Genomic DNA, 19975 nt, shown 5'->3' on the forward strand with positions numbered 1-19975 from the left:
GGCGGTAATATGTAGGTACGAATGTTTAGCCCAATATTTCGGAGATCCCACTGTACATACATATAGGTATGGGGCTAGAGTGGACTCCACTGCGTGCAGGGCCCTCTCCCGGACCTCCCGGCTATGCTAAGGCTCTCTGAGTCACTCAATTATGGATCACCGGGTTGGTGGCTCCACGAAGCAACAGTGTTGAACTCATTCTTTCATTATCTGGATATTTCTATCGAGTCAATATAGATACAGCGCTAGTACTATAATAATATATCTATAGCGGGTTAGTCTATGATAAATCCTCGATCATTTGATGCAGGGGGTGGAACATACAGTCCTAAATGAATAGCGCCTTTTAGATAAGTAAACAGTCCATATCCTGTTGTAAAGGCGGTTGTAACTGCCGTGATAAACAGAAATACTTCCAGGAGGACATCAAATTCGAGCAACATGCGATGACCGATACACACGCTTGCAATAATAAGGATAGGGAGGTTGAAAAGCCCCACGCCAAGGGCTGTCTCAGCGGTTAAATGCATAGCTAGCTCCATTCTGTTGTCGTATGCGATGGCACATGTTTTGGCGAAACTTGATAGACTGCTCGTAAATGGAAGGAGTGCCGCTCCAATAAAAATGCGCGACAGTGAGGTGTCCTGGACGAATCTGGGGATGTCTTGGATCAGATAAACCGAGCATTGAATCGCAAGGACAAGAATGGCAATGAGCCAAATTGCATAATTGAGGCGAGACGCAGTGGACAATTCTCCTTGCCCCGAAAATCTTCCATTTACTGCACCAGAGGTAGGGGAGCCGTCATTTGCTGTTGAACCAGCGTTGGCTTCTTCCAGCTTTTCGAAAAGCTCAGCATGGGAACTGTACCTAAAGCAAAGCCACATCGCGTAGATAACCAGCATAACGATGACGTCCGCAACGGTCAGAGTAAAAAGAGCCCTGCTGCGCGGGTATGCTTCGTACAAAGGACCGATAAACATAGGCGGGATGAATGGGAAAACAGTAATCATGGTAAGTGATACTATGCTTTTCATAGCTGTTGTAGGCGCGGTTTGCTCCCTAAATCGAAGCCCACCGACAAACCAGCTTAGCCCAGTACCCTGCGCGGATTAGCCTTCTGTTACTGAGTTTGACACACAGGTCATGTACCATGAGGAGATTTGCAATCAAGCTACCAATAATGAATGATTGGACAAGAGTAATCTCTCCGTAAACAATAGCTGTAATCCCGACCTAATAATTGATTAGCTGAATTTATCCTTGGCGAATGTTAAAGAGAGCTCACCATCAGGGGGAAAGTATGTGGTAGAGCTTCGGCAACAATGGTGGTCATGGTAGAATCAGAGAACAGCCATATCCATTCTGCGGTGGAAATGAACCTTGACTCAAGAGCAATCAAAGCAAAGTAATTGAGAGCAAATACCCATCCAGAGACCCACCCCTGTGGAACTCCTAACAACGCGAATGGCAAGGAGATAAGAAGGGCCCAAGTAAAGTCCTTCCAGACAGTGGAAAGCAAGTTGCGAAAAATGGTCGTCGCCAGAACAATCTGTTGTGCCGGCATGCGGACCCACCAGCGATGGTCTTCAGCCCATGGAACTGAACTGTTAAGATTCTCTCCAAGCAATGGCCGTTGCTCGTTTCCTTGGAAGTTGATCTCTGTCGGTCTTGACACCAACATTCTCGATGTAATTCAATGATGATTGAGCCTGTTGAATGGCTCAAGGTGTGCTTGAGGAAGTGGCAGAACTGAAGTTGGTTGCGGAGGACATTAAAAATCTGAACCAAGATCTTACGTCCAATACGCACAGCAGCCGAGTATTATCGAGGGATGACCTTGCGATCCTAGCCCTTGCTGGCAAATGCAACTCGCTGGCTGACGAGCTGTTACGAGAGCTAAAACCATTAGCCATTCCCCCTGACCCGTCATCGGCAAGCGGTCATCCAAAGCTTGACTTTCAAGGCTATGAAGAAACGACAAGATCAAATTGACACCGCACATTTCAAGACGCTACGCTGGGCTTTTGATCGATCCAGGACGAGCTTTATGCAATGGCTTGAAGAGCAAGGTGGAATATATTGGATCAGTGGACAGGTGGGATTGAACAACCCATCCATAGAATGTGCTATGGATGCAACACACGCAGCTAACACACAATGTAGGCGGGTAGCGGCAGATCCACACTCATGAAGTACTTATCCGACCATAAAAACACCAGGGATGCTCTGAGCTGCTGGGCCGGAGAACAAAAACTGTTCATCGCCAGCTTTTACTTTTGGAACGCGGGAGTCAACATGCAAAAGTCTCAGCTCGGTCTCCTGCAGAGCATATTATACCAGATTCTTCGCGTTGAGCCGCGCTTGGTCACTGAGATCTGTCCTGAGCACCAGGGGTCAGAACCTTGGGGCATTACCGAATTAATGGGGACCTTTTCCCGTCTAGCTGACACCGCATGTTCTGCAAAGTTTTGCCTGTTCATCGACGGGCTTGATGAATACGATGGTAAGGAAATGGAGATCATTCATGTCTTGAAGAGTCTGGCCCAATCCGAGAACTTCAAAGTATGCGCATCTAGTCGGCCCTGGACAGCCTTCGAAGAAGAGCTGAGCAGCCCTGACTGCATGTTTGTGCTGCAACATTTTACCAGGGACGACATGAATAATTACGTGGAATCCATGCTTACTGAAAACGACAAATTCAAATCACTGGCGGCAAAAGACCGTCGCTGTAACACTCTCATCTTTGAAATTTCCCAAAGAGCAAATGGAGTCTGGCTATGGGTATTTCTGGTTGTCCGGGACCTCTTGCGTGATATCACTGCCAAAGAAACCTATGATACATTGGAGAAACGTCTCAACAGCCTGCCTCAGGAGTTGAACGCCTACTTTGCTCGAATTATGGATCGAATTGATCCGTTTTTCCGCGCAGATACAACCCGTATATTTCTCATTGCCGTTGAGTCTGTGCGGCCTTTTCCATTATTTGCACTTGACTTTCTGGAGAAAGAGTCAAAAGACCAGGATTATGCCCTTAATATGGAAGTGAAAGCCGTCACTGCTGATGAGCTGTCAGCCGTGTGTATGGACTGGAGGCCACGACTTCAAACCCGATGTGGTGATCTTTTGAGTGTCCATACAGATTACTCGGAATCTGCATTTTTCAGAACAACCGTGGATTTTATTCATAGGACTGCACGAGATTTTCTTCGAGACAATCACCACGCCATGTTTCAGCAGTTTGTACCGAGGGACTTTTGCGGCAAGGAAACTCTCTGCAGGATGCTCCTCGCGATGTTGAAGATGTATCCGGTGGAAACCTTTCGTAAGGCCTCAAACAGTTTGTTTAATTTGGTCGATGAAATACTCTACTATACATATGAACTGGAGCAAATGAGCAGAACCACCTCTCACTTCCCTATCCTGGATGATATTGATGCTGTTATGTCGCTCCATTCGCAGAAAGAGCTCAATCACTGGACAAATGGTCGGGATTCCCCGACGAATACTAGATTTGTTCAATGGATCGAGCGCGGACAATGCTCATTCCTTGGTCTGGCAATACAAGCCCGCTTGCGGCTATATGTCGAGCATGCTCTGGATATCGATCCATGTCGATTAAAGAAAAGAGGTCGACCACTGCTAGACTATGCTCTCCGACCGACCAGAGTCACACCAAGCAATCTTCCCTACTCCCATGAACGAGAATACGCGGGCATTGAAACGGATATTGTAGCCGCACTGCTGGATCGCGGTGCCGACCCAAATCAAGTTGTTCACATATATGGAGACCACGCGCCCTGGCAATTATTTGTCCTGTTCTGCTATGAACGGTGCAAGGACGTTCCTGCCAACGACAATCCATATTTTGATGTTGCGAACTTGTTGGTCCAGTATCATGCAGACTTGAACCAGATCATACATTTACCTCCCATACAGACCCGTGCCGGGACAACCGCTCGATACAAGACACAGGTAACCATCGAGAAGAGCCAAGCAACAGCCTGGGAACTGTTAAGTGAAGTATTTACGTCGAGACAGATGATGGACCTGGAGCGCAGTATGCAACAGGCGAGACTTGAGGCGCAAAGCCGGGACCCGGGATGGCTGGGATGGATCAGCGACATGATCACTGGGAAGACCTTTGGTGTCTGATCTATCTTATGTGTTGCTCGGTGTCCGTTAATAGTGACCGATGCAAACTTAACAACTTCGCAACTTGACAACATGGCTCAATAATTGCTTTATTGTAAAAGGGCATGATGAATGGAGTGACCCGGCTCGCAAGAAGTAGCCTAGGTTCCTTTTATAAGGAGGTCCTACATAGCGAATTCGTTGTAGAGTAGGAGGTTAATTAAGGCTAAGATCACCTTTACGTGTTCATTTAATTTGAAAACACCTAGTTTCTATATACAGAACTGTACCTTGTTCACTGAATCTGTGCTGTGGCGAGAAGCTTGATAGCTATGACGGGGATGGACCCACCTATGTCGTACCTACCTAGGTACTTGGGACATTCCCCTTTTCATCTGTCTCTCTCTTCTTTTTCCAGATTCAGTTCTTTCAATATTGTATTTGATATTTATTCGATATGTCAAACTCCAAGTCCAAGTTTTGCAACCTACCGCGCGCCCCGGGGCCCCTGACCTGCCCATACAAGGTAACGACACACCTGCGGCCTTGTTATAAACTCCGATTCTCACACAGAAATAGGGAACATCTCTCCTCCAATCATCCCAATTAAACAAAGGCTCAGCCTTCCCAGACCATGAGCGATCAACATTCAAGCTCCACAGTCTCCTGCCACCAAACATCCAAACACTGGATGAGCAAGTCCAGCGCGCCTATCAGCAGTATCAAAGCAGACCAGATGACCTAGCCAAGAACACCTTCCTGGCTAGCATGAAAGCTCAGAATGAAGTGCTGTATTACAAGGTCCTTACATCTTTCCAACGAGACAAATATCAGCATGTGCACCATTACTAACATGTGTATAGCTCGTGCAAACCCATCTCATGGAGATGTTCAGCGTGATATACACGCCTACGGAAGGAGACGCGATTCAGAATTACTCGCGGTTATTTAGGAAACCGGAAGGGTGTTTCTTGAATATCAATGACCAGGATCACTTTGAAGAGTATCTCGCTGAGTTTGGGACTGCGGACGATGTTGATTATATCGTCGTCAGTGATGGGGAAGAGGTAATTATATATCTGCCCGAGGAGAACACTGTGTGACCTTGCTTATCATTGAACTGTTTGCAGATATTGGGAATCGGGGACCAGGGTGTGGGTGCTATTCTCATATCGGTTGCCAAACTGGTTATTACCACGCTCTGTGCTGGAATCCATCCTTCCCGACAGCTTCCTGTTGTACTGGATTGCGGGACAGATGTAGGTATATTTGTTCTCTAGTTAAATCTATGTTTGCTAATACCATGTATAGAATGAAGAGCTGCTCAATGACGAACTTTATCTAGGCCTCCGACAGCGCCGGGTCAGAGGGGAGAAGTACGATGAATTTGTGGATCGATTTGTCCATTCTGCCCGCAAACGATTCCCCAAGGCTTACATTCACTTGTATGAGAAATGCCTCTTTCTATATCGTTCGAGGCACGGCTAACAGTACCAGCGAGGATTTCGGGCTCCACAATGCACGGAGAATACTCAATAGGTATCAGGAACAGATACCCTGTTTCAATGACGACATCCAGGGCATGGGGTGTGTAACTCTCGCTGCCATGTTGGCTGCCCTTCAAGTCAGCCGAGTCGAACTGGAGGACGTACGAGTAGTGATTTTCGGCTCGGGAACGGCAGGTATTGGCATTGCCGACCAGCTTTTAGATACCATCGCCACCGAGACGGGAAAACCAAAGCATGAAGCATCTAAGCAGATCTGGTATGTAACCGCGCGCACGAGAGAGGGAGGTAAGGTCCCTACTAACACTGCTCTTTCATCTAGGTGTATTGACAAGCCCGGTCTTCTTATAAAATCCCTCGGTGACAAGTTGACTGAAGGCCAGCAATCTTTCGCACGGGATGATGACGAGTGGTCGGACGGTGATCGAGATCTTCTTTCCGTCGTCAAAAAAGTACATCCCCATGTGCTTATCGGGACATCGACCAAGCCGGGAGCATTCACAGAAGATATCATTCGTGAGATGGCAGGGAATGTAGAACGACCAATTATATTCCCCCTCAGTAATCCAACACGACTCCACGAGGCGAAGCCGGCTGATCTCTACGAGTGGACCGATGGAGGAGCCCTCGTTGCCACAGGCAGTCCATTCCCACCAGTTACGCATAACGGCACGCAATATGAAATTGGTATGGCTTCAAACATCTCAGATATTGACTGTTCGGCATATTAACCACGATATTTCAGCGGAATGCAACAACTCAACCTGTTTCCCGGGAATTGGTCTTGGAGCAGTGCTCTCGGAGTGTCGTCTCGTGTCTAAGAAGATGCTAGTCGCTGCCGTGAAGGCACTCAAGGCACGGTCACCCGCCTTGAAAGCCTCCGATAAGCCGTTGCTGCCCGATGTGCAAGACGTGCGCGAAATCAGTGTGGAGATTGCCGCGGCTGTGATCTTGTGTGCTGTCGAGGAGGGACTTGCACAGGCCGAGGACATTCCTACCATAGACTCCGACCTGCGAGAGTGGATTCGAATCCAGATGTGGGAGGCTGAGTACCGTCCTCTGGTCTATACGGAGTAATACCAAGGCTTTGATGTCTATATTGGTTCTATTGATGTGATCTTTTGCCGCTTTCCCTTTTCATAACAACTATTAAACCTCCATTTCCCAGATAACCAGGGGTTCTCCAATCAAGACGAGAGGTATTGACCCGAAGTAAATATGTAGTTTTGCCTATGGTATTTTTTGAAAAGGAAGGAAGAAAGAAGAAGAAGAAGAGGGAAGCCAGCTGCAGGGTTCGACTACGTGGGCGAACGTCCTACATACTAGGTAACTACAATGAAATGAATGGTCTTAAACGTACCATCATCCACGCGATCCCAAAATTGATCTCATAGATGCGTACAACTAGTAGGTGAAGGAATGATGGTCTGAAAAATCGCTATACGAAGGAAAAGTCATCATGTAAATGTGATTGATATGTTACAAACTGTTCAGTAATATGGAACCTACGTGAGCCGACGACATAAAAAACAAAGCTAAAAGCCCGAGCGATTGAAACAAGTTGACGTATGTTTATGGAACCCATAGACGCATGAATCCTACGACTTCCTGGCGACAAGTCACGCAACTGCCGAAGTTGTTCATGGCAAGGCTAACGCGACAGTCCTCGCAAATGCATAGACAGCGACAGGGCCAGGTGATGATAGCGCGTGGGCTTGTCTGGCAGACCACACAGGGTGGACCATTGGGGCCGAGGCCTGTTGCGCCGGATTCCCACGTATGGGCATCGTAACTGCCCGAGGATTCCGAGCGACGGGCGAGGATGAGTTTCTCGAGGAGTTCAGCTTCCTCTTCCGGGGTAGGTTTCCGCCTCTCGGATCCCGAGTGCATGGCGTTGAGCTGCTGGAGGCGGGAGGAGAAGATGATCCGGGATCTCTCCTTTTCAACTTGTTTCTGGTAGCGACTGCGCGTCATGATTTGTGGATTGTCCTGGTTTGTTTTGAGATGCGCAGCTAGAATCTTAGCTTCTTCTCTACTTTCGCGATCGCGTGGGTCGAGGAGACGGGCAAGTGTGCTCATGTCGATCAGGGGATCTTGGAGTGGTGGGCTTTCTCTGTCTGCGTATGGTTCGAACTGGGTAGGAGTTCGACGACCATCTTCCGATGGGTAATCATCCCATTCGGACTCCGAGGCATTGGTAGACATGGACACCATGCTAGTGGTGTCGAAGTCGTCAGAGGGCGGGGAATAATCAGAGGTTTGATCCTGATTTCCCCATGCACCGCCAATTTTCCACCAACTGTACAATCTCTCGTCTAACCGACTTTCATCCGAGCCCATCCAGTCTGGCCGATTCGCGCGCTCTCGCTTCCTCATCTCGATCTCGACGTCAAAGTCATGGTCATCGGGGAGCTCAAGCTCTCCATTTTCCGAGAGGATCCAGAAATCCAATGGCTGTGATGAGTTCGTCTTGTCGATATTAGACTTCCTTCCGCGATGGCCCACTATGCGTTTGAGCCACATTGGCCGAGCGCTTATTCCCAGTCGATCAAGCACATTATTGAGCCCGTATGCAACCCAACGGAGAATTATGAGAGAAATTGCCCGGAAGAACGAGAGAACATGCCACAATCTGATGGATACTCGCACTGCGCCAACTCCCCCAAGCTCGGCTCGAGATTGCACGGCTCGAGCGCCGTTCTTCGGTTTCTCAACCTTCTTTTCGCGGTTGTAACCACTCTCCCAAGCCGATTGCTCTGGCATGTCGAAACTTGAGAAACCCATAGCTTCGATGGGCCGACTGCTAGGCTCACTCTGCCAATCCCCATAAGATGAAGTGTAAGATGAAGACTTTCGCCTTGAAGCTTCAATCTCAGAGAGTCGGTCCTCTTCAAGCCACGTCATCCGCCGTGCAACGACCGATTGGCCCTCGTTCAAAAAGACAGCGTCACTTGCCGCTGTTAGGGCGACGTAGCCGATTCGAAGCAGTGTTGTATAAAAGTCTTCGTGTCTGTTTATACGAATGCTTCTTATCTGGTTCGACCCTTGCATATTCTCGTGCGCCATCAAGAAACGGTCATAGACTGAGACAGGTTGATCGTCAGTAGGTAGCGAAACAGCTGTGATGGTAAGTGCTAAGGTGTATATTGAAAGACAAATCACGATGCCGCCCAATAAAAAGATGTGAGGGATGAATCCCACAATGCAAACAGTCGGGAACCTGAGAACGCCAGTTTCGAGGCTGACGGGTGGACCGCCATCTAACCCCCATAACATGGCTACCATGAAGCAGGCACCCCAAAAGGCGGTGCTGAAAAACCGATATTTGCTCTGCTTCCCGAAGACTTCTAAGATGTGAGAGGTTGCACTATTGCAGCACGAGATCAATACAATAAGCAACAGTTCAGGTGTGACATTCATGCGTTCCAAGACTTGCGATCTTGTGAGGAGTTCAAAGACCGAAGTTGAGTTGTCACCAGACCCACTCGAAAGCGCACTGAGGGGGGCTTTGTTTAGGAAGACCGAACAGGCCTAGTCCGATTGATTTACTGATCATCGACTCGGCTTCTGCGAAGGCGATTGAGTGTTCGAAGATGGACATCCCCGTCTCAGTCATCACAGGCCTGCCTTGTAATGCGCATGAGAGCGTTTCAATAAAGTGGCTGAAACAAAAGAGCATAAATGTTGGCCAGAGTAAGGAAAATGATCCATATGGGATGCCCGGGTTGGTTCCGCGCGCCATCTTCACAGCACTGCACGACCGTTCCTCAGATTCCCATCCTAACAGAGTCGAACTAATCGAGTAAAGAACGCCCCCGTCACTGGAATAGTCGAACACGAGTTGCTTTCCGGGATATCCGTAGCGCATTGTTGAAAAAGACGGCGATGTCTGACATCGGATTCCACGGAGCAGGCTGAGGATTTGGGAGGCAAATAGAACGATAGGAATCAACCGGAGTGCCGCGCGCCTTTCCCAGCCTAGTCGAAGGTGTCGCCGTGTGGATGCATAGATGGTAATTCGGTTGAGGATGAGCGCCTGAGACCTATCAGCATGGTAAGTGTACAAATCGGGAGCGGAGCCTCACCTCTACCAGACAGGCAAATGACCAAAGGCTTGTCAGATACCCAAAGAATCCACCGAGCTTCTTCATGGCGCCCAAGAACTCAGCAATGTAGTAGCCACTCTCCTGGCCGGCTGCATCGGCGAACTCATTGCCAGCCATGTCCGCTGCATGCGTTGCGGCCGTGCCGCTGGCTCCAGCTGCTGAACGAGCCCCGCTCCAGATGTTTTGGCCAAGGGCTTTGATCCCGGTTATTCTAGCGAGAGTTTGGGGAACCGTTCGGAGGGCAAAGGTCTCGGCGTGTTGAAAAGCGCGAAGGGGGGAGGTCAAGACTTGATGCGGTAAAGAGGACAAAGGAGAACTTTCCGGCGATAGTGTTGTATTCATATGTTGCAAAAAGGCTGCGCTAGATGTGGTTGGTATCGTTGAGGGTTCAACAATGCCTGACATGATGAGCCGGTGTATGCGCCTCTGCGGGTGACCCTTATCGGTGATCCGGGGGAGATGCAATCTAACACAAAGGCCAGTGCATCCGACTGTGGGCACAGGCAAATAGAATGCTCAATAGTCAAGCGATGTTATGACTAGATTGGAGACCACAGTGAGCAATGCTCCTGTGAACTGCATCCCGCAAATCCAAACGTATGGAAGAGTGATCTTCACGATGGCGGGCACTTCCTTGGAAGTTCGCCCCGGTGGAGCCGGCCCCAGCCCTCGGTATTTCCAAGGCTGCTATTCGCTGACTCAGCCGGAATATCCTCCAGGCCTTCAGGGCTGGGCAAGCCCGGAGGGTGCATGTTGATATACTCTGGCCATCTTAACTAGTATAGAACTTATGACATGGATATGATTTTGTATTTTATTTGTCTCCTATGATCCAAACCCTTTACCGGTGGCATCTTGGCAAGCGCGTTATCATTGGAAGTGTTGATCTGCCATCATCTTTAGACAAATTCGGCCATAGAGGTAGTAACCGTTTGCATATGCTCAGATGGGATAAGTGTTCTTGTAGAAATCCAGGATACTACTACGGCAAAGAAGAAAACATTTTCAAAATGTTAGTCGTATTCGATCCCATAGAATACATGCCACGACAAGACGCCATGACCAAATGTGTGCATGTGAGCTAGTCCGGAACTCCCCATGGTATCGTCGTAAAAGTCGAATGTCTATCATTGCGCCGTGAATCATTTCAAACCGATGTGAGCCGAAGCAAGGATGGATACCTGAGGTCTCAGTCAGGGAGGTATAAGAAACCAAAGGCCCAAGGTACCACGTGGAAATCAAGTATTCAAGAAATCAGCAGCCATCAGGAGTTCCAGGCATAACTCAGGTGGAATATCCATGTCTGGCACGTTAACCTGGTCCTTGTGCTTTTCATTGTAGCAAAAGTATTCGCAGATCTTTTCGACAACGACCCCACTACAGAAACAACTTTGTTAGCAATGTCCATCGAAGAGATAAAGAGGAATATAAGCGTGAGACATACGAGTAGTCCTCCAGCACACATCTACCGGTGCGACCCTCAGGGAAGTTGGCTGTGGGTGGTTAGTACAACCCATGCAGCAATGGATCTTGAGTCCACGTACTCGAAGAAAGCATGAGCCGGAAAGTCTCTGAGACGCAAGCTGCGCTGCGAGGGATAATGAATTCAAATCCGTCGTTTGAGACTATAGTCACAAACTCGGAGTCCGTGGATGGCGCCATGACGCGTAGTTGTAGGAAAGTGGCCGCTGTGGAGCGAAAGAGCCTTTTTGAGGTTGGCTTGTTGGTCCGTGCTGAAGCTGCCAGTGACGCACCCGACCCGATATCGCGTTCCTCTTGGAGTTCAGACAAAGTAGAACAATATGGCGAGTTTGAGAGTTCCTCTGATTCGCTTGCGAGTGCCTATCCTGTTCCTTCGAGCCTCATCGAGGCCTATCAATTCGCTCAATGAAGGCTACGTTAACAGCCAAATATCAAGTCACCCTCTGGGGTATATAAAGCGATCATACTCATCTCAGCCAAATGGAAACACCCCCAACATTTCATTCCAGCCTGGAAATCGACTTGCAGGCCGAAAATGCATGGTCACCGGTGGGACATCCGGCATCGGCTTCGCCATTGCCGAACGATTTCTACAAGAAGGCGCATCGACCATAGTCCTCGTCAGCCGATCCCAAACACGTCTAGAGGAAGCAGCCAAAAAGCTTGAGTCTCTCGCAGTTACACTGCCAGAGCTTGCTGAAAGCAACGATGAAGTCGCAACTCGCGCCCCAGAAGAAGACAACCAGCAAAGCACGCAAGGAAAGATCCAGCTACTTGTCGGAGATGTCTCAGATGCCGGGTCATGGATGCGTGAACTCGAAAAGGAAATGGTAAGCAACCTCGTCTATATTAACTAAGCTCCCCTCCTAACTATCTTCCAGGGAAATGTAGACATCCTAGTCAACGCAGCAGGAATTTCGATATCAAACATTCTGCCCAGATCCGAGCTGGAAGATATCTCCACCATCCTGCGTACTAATCTCGAAGGCGCAATGCTCACTTCGCGCGCATTGATGCGCGCCTCTATCCGGAGTCGGATACGGTATCGGAGTGACCCAGCTGCGGGGACCAAACCCCCCTCGAAATGCATTATTAATGTCTCCTCTTTACTGGCGCTAAAGGGCGGAACTGGCGCAGTTCCATACGCTGCCTCCAAGGCTGGCCTTCTCGGTCTGACACGATCATTGGCTGTTGAGGCATCGGCTTCGATGAAAGATATTGTCATTCGGTCAAATGCTATCGTGCCGGGTATATTGAAACACCCATGGTTGCAGGTATGTTGGTTTATGCATGTATTTATTCGTGCGTTGGCTGATCTCGATGGTAGACTTCACACCAGGGGAGACAAGTAGGCTGAAGGATCTCATTCCTCTTCATCGATTTGGAGATCCACGCGAGATTGCTGATGCAGCCGTGTTCTTGGCGCAGAATGAATATGCCAACAACTGTGTGCTGAATCTCGATGGTGGATTGAGTGCCGTTTGATTCAATCCAAGTGAGACGTGTAATACCAACAAAGCAAGTGTACTTGTAAAGAACCCCTACACTACAATATCAGGACATGATTAAACACACTAAGAAGGATATCAGTAGTGTTCTCTAGGAAATAGCGAGCTAAACAGATAAAATCCCAATCCTTTTCTGGTGTGTCGCTTCGAGTCCTAAGCGAGCCCACTGGAAGTGGCAAAACGCCATATACTTGGGTATCTCACATCAACTACCGATTACTTGCCCTTGCCAGTCTACATCCCTTCGACTACTACTGAGGTACTTCATCAATTCCCGCAGGATCCAACCTCAGACATAATTTTAATACTTTGCCCAGGCCGTACTGCTATTCTCAGGTCTTATTCTAGTAATCTATCAACCCGGGAAACGCCATTGAGCAGTTGAGACACAAAAACCCCATAATGCATTATCATGTCCATATCCAGCATGCCCGCCAACCTGGGATTTTGAACCTTCTCTGCTTGACTGAAATCAGGTTCTCCTTTATGCCATATGATACAGAAGGGTCTGGAGGGGTAGATAGTAAGCAAATAGCAAAGGGGAATACCGAAAGTACGAAAGAGAATGATATCAAGATGAACACCTGTAATGGCTGCTAGTATTACCTTGAGATGCCACGCGAAACATTGTTTTCAGCATTCAATCATCGATCATGATGGCACCTTCCTCATCATCGTCAAGAACGATAGCTTCAATGCCATTTGAGTCAGGAACGGTTGCACTGGCGAGACGCTTCGCATCGTGGCTGCTGGGCTCCACCTCATCATTCGAGCCCTCACGCTTGCGCTTCCCCGTCACAGTTGCATCGTCAGTAGAAGGATGCGCAGGCTGCTCAGGCTTCTGCGCGTCATCGGTGGGGGGCTGGGCAGGCTGCTTGGGCTTCAAGGGTATCTCGACCATCTTCTGCAGCGTTGCCGGCTTGGAGTCCTCGGAAGATGGCTCACTTCTGCAAACCAATCAGTCAATGCTGCCAAGTATTCTTGAAAAAACGAAGCATACCTTGTCTTGATCACCACATCAAGGTCGATTCGTGCAGGTTCATTATCATCTTTTACCGTGATAAAGCTGCCATTCTTGATGCCAATGTCAAACAACTTTTCCGGCAGATCATCGTCAAATTCTTGGTCATAGATCAGTCTATCACCAATAGCAAGGGAGATATTTCTGCCATAAGCCAGTTCCATCTGAAGAACGTCATGGACGAGATGTTCAAGGGTCGCTAGCTCAGGGTCAATTTCGACCGGAGCCATCAGACGGGAACAGACAGGGCAATCGGGATTCGGGGGTTTCAATGAGTCTGAATTAATCGCACGAGCACCGGATCTCTCCAGGAAAACCTTTCAGTGATTGCTTCGTTAGCTTTGGTAGTAGATGGAGGGAATCCTTGTTCGGTCCTTACCATTTTGGCCTGCATCAAGTTGTCTTGGAACACCTTCAATGACTGAAGAACACATAGTCCAGCTGTCATGGCATTGGTGGTTGCAATAGCAGGGATGATATTGCCCGCCATCTCTGTAAAAGTTTTGTCAGTGATGATCGTCTTGAAATGTGCACCCTTATTGGATAGACTTACGCTTGACGTCGAACTTGGATTTAAGTTCAAGGTGGAAGATAGCAGCTCGTAGATTAGCTGTTGCGGTAACGAAGTCCAAAGTGTCCACGTCGTCTTTATCGAATGTCAGGATCGGGGAATCTTGGTCTGGAAGCTTCTTTTCTTGAAGTTGCTTCAGACGATGTGCTAACCGGTTCAGGCTGTAGAGGTTAGCTTATCGAACGTATGCTTTCGGCGACAGACAGTTCCTACCTATCCCTAAAGACGCTGAAGTTCTCCCCCAATGTCCACACTCTCTGGTCCTGTGTAGAGACCGTCGAGGCAATTGAATCGGACTCTGCTTGAAGTTGAGCAAGGTCAAGGAGCTTTGGCGGCTTCTTTTCCTTCCACAAATCCGCCATGCCTTGTAATCGTATTATATCCTTTCCAAAAACCTTATCAAAGACCTTCTGGTGGGCTTCCTCGGTGCCAATCGATTGTCGCAACTCTTTGAGCTCCAGTGCTTCCCTGCGCAGGTCTGCAATTTCGTTCGCTAGCGGGAGGTCAGCCTCAGAGCCGAGTTGTAGATGAAATTGAACCAACCGTTATCAGCGTTTTCTGTGTTGTCCACCTCCGGTGCCTCCTCGTCGCTATTGCCGAAAAGTTCCCTACTCAAAGATGAGTATTCAAATCGGAAATATTAGGAGCTGGATCTTACGGCAAGAGGTAGCTCTTCGCCCAAACGATGCAATGAATCGGCTCCTTGGGGTTGCTGCGGATCGTACACACGGGGAAGGATTTGGGGGTTTCTTTCACGTTGCAATCGTAGCACTCGGTTTCCGACTGGTGCAACGCGCAAGTCAGTATAGGTCCAATCTGCAGAACCAGACATCACTTTTTCCCATACCTTCTGAATAACTTGGACCTGGCCATTGAAGCCTGTAGTTCCACTTTCGATCAAGGGCACATTGGCTACAAGGCACATCTTGTTCACATGACGTCTTGCGGCGATGTTATCTAGCGCATTAAACACGACGTTGAAGGATTCGAACCACGAGACGTCGAACTGGGCATCCATAATGTTCGCATGGTAGGCCTCGAGCTTTGCGTCAGACCGGAACTTTTGCGCAACTTCCTTGGCAACCTAGATGAAAGTATCCATATCTCAGTATTCCATATCTGCCATCGCTGAACCGTTGACGCAATGCGAATGCGCGGCGCTTAACTCGGGGGAATTCGCAAGGGAGCGGCGCAAGTGCGCGGGGTCGGTTGAACGTACCAAGGCTTTTGGTTTCTTGATATGCTCATGTCGAAAAAGGAACTGACGATTGAGATTGCTCAGATCTATGGTATCGAGGTCGATGATGTGGATTTCGCCGAACCCGGTAAGGACGAGGTTTTTCAGTAGCTCGCAGCCGATGCCGCCTGCGCCGACAAGAAGAACGCGTGACTATACGTGATGAGAGCACTGTCAGAATGTATTTTCAGGCCAGCGTCACTTGGACGCCAGGATTGCACGACAGCAGGGCGGTACTTACCTCTTTGAGAGAGCGAGTGAGGTCCACCCCGAGGGAGCGCTTGATGGAGCTATCCCGCATGGCGGGCAGTCGATAATGATCGCGATCAGGTGGTTGTGTAGTTTTGTAGTGGTGCAGTGGGTTAATGGTGTAAGTGTTGAAACGGTGTGTCTGTTAGAGATGAATCGCGAAGGGGGAAAGGTCAAAGAAGGAGCAAATAAAAGGAAGTGATGAGCCGGAAACAGTGACCGTTTGGCGATGACGGCACTGCTAAGATTCTAAGAGCCTCACACGTGGGTTTCCACTTACTTTTGCTCTACACCTTTTCTATATTTGTTTTTCTAGTGAATAGAAGAATAAAATGTACTTTTTAGACCGTAATTGACGTCGTTTCTCTTCATTTCTATAAGTGATCGTCTTTGCATTCCGGCAATGTACAGGGCGCATATACTCTGATCGCCTTCTTCTAGAATGAATGAGCCTGAGTTTAATTCCCATAAGACAATGTGCCTGTTTTATCCATGGATGGTCATGATGATGCTATCCAGATATTCTGCCAGGTACCAGGTAGTCTAGACCTGCAGACCCTGTGTGACTGTAAACTACAAGCTCCCTTGTGCTTATAGCGAATACTTTTAGATACAAGTTGATATAACTGGCATATACCACCACAGCACATATCTTCCAGCTTCCCAGATACATTATGGGCATCTTTGGGATATTTCACCTGCTTACATAACCGGTGACTCTATCCAGAGACCATCGGATCAAAATCTCGGTGTGGCGAGAAACAAAAAAAAAGAGTCAACTTGAAGCGTTTGTCGAATTCAAGTATTTTTATACCGAACGTTTGCTTGTTCCAGCCTCAAAGGATTCGAATATCCAGGCGGGGTGGAATATCTGCCGGGTTTAGCGTCTCACCGCAAGAGACCTTTTGAGGCGATATCAAAGGAGATACCCCTGACTCGATATCTCCCCATTTGTTTTCAATCAAGATTGAGCACGAAGAAAAAATACCATGCCATCATTGGACCCAATTCCGGCTCAAAAAAATCGCCAAGTCGAGGCCAATTCCGACGATGAAGCCGATCCTGAGTTGGTAGAGCTTCTTCGCCAGCATTTTGGACTGGGCCAAAAGCCAAAGGATGCCCCACCAGAGACCAAAGTGCTTGAGGGTGCTCAATATGTTTTCGACAATGCAATTGATGTTGCTGTCAGCCTTACTCACACCAAAGACGCTGCCAAAACTATATGGCGGATGATGCAGAAGAAAGAGTATTCCACACACACCTGGTCGGAGCACGAATTACACCCAAAGACCAAAGATGAAAGTACAGTCGATTTCATCTTCACAATGGATTTGCTGAACTTTAGTTTCTGGTCTGAGGAGGAAGAGGAACCTAAGCGTTTCTGTATTGAGTACCGTGGCAAGTTGTGGACTGGTTATTGGAGTCTAGTTGCTGCACTACAAAGAGCTCTCGATGAAGGTCAGTTCCTCGATTGGACTCTACTTCTGGAATGACCGCTTACCCAATTCCAGATATTCCAATCACAACCCCCGACTTCTGGGTGGATGAAGAGAGGTGTACAGACGAGCTACTCAGACATGTATTCCGGTCCGCAACAGAGGGAGAGATTCCTATGTTCCAAGAACGAGTGCAGTGTCTACGTGAGGCAGGAGAAGTCCTTTGCGAGGTACTATCTCATGCAGCCTTACATATATGAGCTATACTAACCGATATAGGAATTCGGCGGGAGCTTCGTCAACTGCATTGACAGTGCCAACCTTTCCGCCGCAGGACTAGTCAATCTATTGACTGAGAGCTTTTCCTGCTTCCGGGACGAGACAATCTTCCACGGAAAGAGGGTCCGGCTCTATAAACGTGCTCAAATCCTAGTCGCCGATCTCTGGGCTTGTTTTAACGGGGAAGACTTTGGTGAATTCCACGACATTGACAAGATCACCATGTTTGCAGGTACGGCTCTTCCAAGCAATCCTACTCCCTCAAACTCATTCTAACCATATATCCCAGACTACCGCATTCCGCAGATGCTGCACCAGCTGAACTGTCTTCGCTACGCACCTAAATTGGAAAGCCATATCCGCGACCTGAAGCCCATCGAGCCAGGCTCAAACTGGGAGATCGAGCTTCGTGGGACGAGTATCTGGTGTGTTGAGTTGATCAAAAGAGAGATCGAAAAACAACACCCTGAGGTCAAAATCAACCGCCAAAAGCCCCCTTCCAAGGGCATTTCTGACAACAAGTATGAAACCGAGAACTCGGATGAGTCGGATGAGATATTGGAGATTCCTGAGGAGCCGCGAAAGACATGTGGCATCAATGCGATTCTCATCGACTTCTTCTTGTACGACACGATGAAGAGCCTAGAGGCAGAGAAAAATGAGTCCATCCCTCATCACCGGACGAGGAGCATTTGGTACTAAGGTGAGTGGTTATTGGTTTTGGCGTCTTTGGCGGCGCATGGAGTTGGATTGCCACAATGATAACTTGGGACATTGGGTTGCTCTAGAGCAAAAGGAGCGTACAATCGAAACATAAACATGGCGAAGCCGACTTCTTTGCTTATCGAGGATGAATATAGAAATTACATGTTGATCATATATTAGGGTATCAATTAAACTAGCAGGCTGCGTCCCCTCTTGAATAACCTCTCAATGCATGGCGGCGATTAAGCAGCTGCACCTTCAATGCGAGCCATGATATCCGCTTTCCAATTCACATAATCCTCTTGACGATCATCACTCAGCCAGTCAATTCGATCCTGCATCATTGTCCCAAGGCCAGGCAATAGACCGCCCCGGGGAGTATCATCTGACTGCGAGGCACGAGTCCCACTCCCGGCCGCCGAACGTTTAGGCGGCCTAACGCCCCCTGAGTGTCGCATCCTCTTCGTCCAGGTCTTGGTAGGACCTGCCTTCCTCATCTTCACCAAAGAGTTGTCCAGCATAGGGGATATTCTCGAACCATTCCTGGCCGTTGGCCCACCCTTGCTCCATGATAAGAGTGATCCATTGGTCAACATCATCACGATGCCTCCGGTCATTAGCCTTCAGCCCAAGGCTATTCAACGCCGTCTGGCGCATTTCAATAAAAGTCTTCTTGTCCATCTTCTGCGCTTCGATATCCTCATCTGCATCTGGCCTGGGGTTACGACGACGGGCAAGCACAAGGAAGTATACAGCCACAGCCATGGCGTAGACCAGTTCTTTGAAATCATCATCCTTATCGGAGCCATTGATAGACACAATAGGCTCCAGGAAATCCAAGCTCTCCCGGTCCCATCCCGGTTCGTCGTTGGACATGCTCGACGTAAGATATAGGACGGACGACACCCCAGCAAAGATATGGGGAGGCAGCGTCCTCGAGATTGGAGGCCTAGACCAGGTATTTGTACGCGGGGCAGGCGTCGACAGGATCTTGCATACAGTCCGGATAGCTGTCATCACCCAAGCGGGGGCATCTGGAATGATGGTTGACCCATGTGTATCCTTCGGTTGGGGGGCTGTAGCCTTCTTTGCCGATTTCGAGGGGCTCTCGAGCCGGTTTGCCGTGCTCATACTTCGTTTCAAGGGTGTAGACTTCGAGGGTGTATTTTGTAGTCCTCGTGGTGTTGGTGCTACTGCCTTGGAAGGGGTGTTCCTGGCTGTCGCGCCCTTCGTCGGCGTCGTCTGCGCTGAGCCGGCGCGTGAGGGTGTTCCCGGAACCGATCCACTTGCTGAGCGTTTGAGGCCAGTAGAGCTTGATATGAGAGATCGGTCAAGGTATGAATAAAGCTTCTTGTATACTCGCGGAGGACATGGCGGATGTCCAAGCAGCGGAGGGAGTTTGAGAGACCGGGTCAGCCTATAGAAGTCAGACACGAGCAATTAGCATTTTAGCAACAAGCCGGCCATAGAAAGACCTCATTCGGGATCCGTGGCATACCTTCTGCAAGCGATTTCCGCGCAGGCATATGGTCGAGCGATTTCCTCTTCTGGCTTTAGACTGCTCGAGAAGCTCCGCGACTGTGCCACAAGTGACATGGCATAACTTAGTAGTTCTTGCGGGAGGTCATTGGCATGAGTCGGCACCAGTGTGCTCAATGCCTGTTCTACCGGTCGATTGTTCATTGTTCTTGAAATGTTTTGGATCAATTGAGGAAAGGGCCGAGTAGGATGTGGCCGTGCCC

General features: G+C 48.8%; 9 protein-coding genes across 9 annotated transcripts; 4 read left to right on the forward strand and 5 right to left on the reverse strand.

The window, feature by feature from the left end:
• Positions 1 to 275: 275 nt before the first annotated feature.
• On the reverse strand, positions 276 to 1684 carry N7519_005187 (uncharacterized protein; the record flags this gene model as incomplete). Its single annotated transcript, XM_057291963.1, has 3 exons — positions 276 to 1103; positions 1153 to 1236; positions 1289 to 1684. The coding sequence occupies 3 exons, from the start codon at positions 1682 to 1684 to the stop codon at positions 276 to 278; spliced, it is 1308 nt and encodes a 435-aa protein (XP_057146774.1).
• Positions 1685 to 2190: 506 nt separating this feature from the next.
• On the forward strand, positions 2191 to 4155 carry N7519_005188 (uncharacterized protein; the record flags this gene model as incomplete). Its single annotated transcript, XM_057291964.1, has 1 exon — positions 2191 to 4155. One exon carries the CDS (start codon positions 2191 to 2193, stop codon positions 4153 to 4155), a length of 1965 nt encoding a protein of 654 aa, XP_057146775.1.
• Positions 4156 to 4591: 436 nt separating this feature from the next.
• Positions 4592 to 6716, forward strand: N7519_005189 (NAD-dependent malic enzyme; the record flags this gene model as incomplete). The annotated part of the gene is made up of 8 exons (XM_057291965.1): positions 4592 to 4660; positions 4714 to 4935; positions 4998 to 5201; positions 5265 to 5393; positions 5446 to 5579; positions 5632 to 5898; positions 5962 to 6326; positions 6385 to 6716. 8 exons carry the CDS (start codon positions 4592 to 4594, stop codon positions 6714 to 6716), a joined length of 1722 nt encoding a protein of 573 aa, XP_057146776.1.
• A 495-nt stretch (positions 6717 to 7211) lies between these two features.
• On the reverse strand, positions 7212 to 10150 carry N7519_005190 (putative ubiquitin-protein ligase (Asi3); the record flags this gene model as incomplete). The annotated part of the gene is made up of 3 exons (XM_057291966.1): positions 7212 to 9135; positions 9167 to 9675; positions 9725 to 10150. 3 exons carry the CDS (start codon positions 10148 to 10150, stop codon positions 7212 to 7214), a joined length of 2859 nt encoding a protein of 952 aa, XP_057146777.1.
• An 833-nt stretch (positions 10151 to 10983) lies between these two features.
• On the reverse strand, positions 10984 to 11407 carry N7519_005191 (elongin C; the record flags this gene model as incomplete). The annotated part of the gene is made up of 3 exons (XM_057291967.1): positions 10984 to 11122; positions 11190 to 11238; positions 11290 to 11407. 3 exons carry the CDS (start codon positions 11405 to 11407, stop codon positions 10984 to 10986), a joined length of 306 nt encoding a protein of 101 aa, XP_057146778.1.
• A 140-nt stretch (positions 11408 to 11547) lies between these two features.
• Positions 11548 to 12712, forward strand: N7519_005192 (SDR family NAD(P)-dependent oxidoreductase; the record flags this gene model as incomplete). Its single annotated transcript, XM_057291968.1, has 3 exons — positions 11548 to 12057; positions 12109 to 12475; positions 12555 to 12712. 3 exons carry the CDS (start codon positions 11548 to 11550, stop codon positions 12710 to 12712), a joined length of 1035 nt encoding a protein of 344 aa, XP_057146779.1.
• Positions 12713 to 13375: 663 nt separating this feature from the next.
• Positions 13376 to 15865, reverse strand: N7519_005193 (E1 ubiquitin-activating protein ubaB; the record flags this gene model as incomplete). Its single annotated transcript, XM_057291969.1, has 10 exons — positions 13376 to 13682; positions 13736 to 14073; positions 14136 to 14248; positions 14310 to 14488; positions 14541 to 14820; positions 14871 to 14935; positions 14986 to 15110; positions 15175 to 15411; positions 15547 to 15717; positions 15806 to 15865. The coding sequence occupies 10 exons, from the start codon at positions 15863 to 15865 to the stop codon at positions 13376 to 13378; spliced, it is 1875 nt and encodes a 624-aa protein (XP_057146780.1).
• Positions 15866 to 16802: 937 nt separating this feature from the next.
• N7519_005194 (queuosine 5'-phosphate N-glycosylase/hydrolase) lies at positions 16803 to 18230 on the forward strand (the record flags this gene model as incomplete). The annotated part of the gene is made up of 4 exons (XM_057291970.1): positions 16803 to 17271; positions 17325 to 17479; positions 17529 to 17760; positions 17818 to 18230. 4 exons carry the CDS (start codon positions 16803 to 16805, stop codon positions 18228 to 18230), a joined length of 1269 nt encoding a protein of 422 aa, XP_057146781.1.
• A 438-nt stretch (positions 18231 to 18668) lies between these two features.
• N7519_005195 (uncharacterized protein) lies at positions 18669 to 19916 on the reverse strand (the record flags this gene model as incomplete). Its single annotated transcript, XM_057291971.1, has 2 exons — positions 18669 to 19650; positions 19732 to 19916. The coding sequence occupies 2 exons, from the start codon at positions 19914 to 19916 to the stop codon at positions 18669 to 18671; spliced, it is 1167 nt and encodes a 388-aa protein (XP_057146782.1).
• Positions 19917 to 19975: the final 59 nt, after the last annotated feature.

The sequence above is a fragment of the Penicillium mononematosum genome, assembly GCF_028829835.1.
Source record: "Penicillium mononematosum strain IBT 11891 chromosome Unknown utg000003l:1.0-8172316.0:1.0-8177699.0, whole genome shotgun sequence".
Taxonomy (NCBI): Eukaryota; Fungi; Ascomycota; class Eurotiomycetes; order Eurotiales; family Aspergillaceae; genus Penicillium; species Penicillium mononematosum.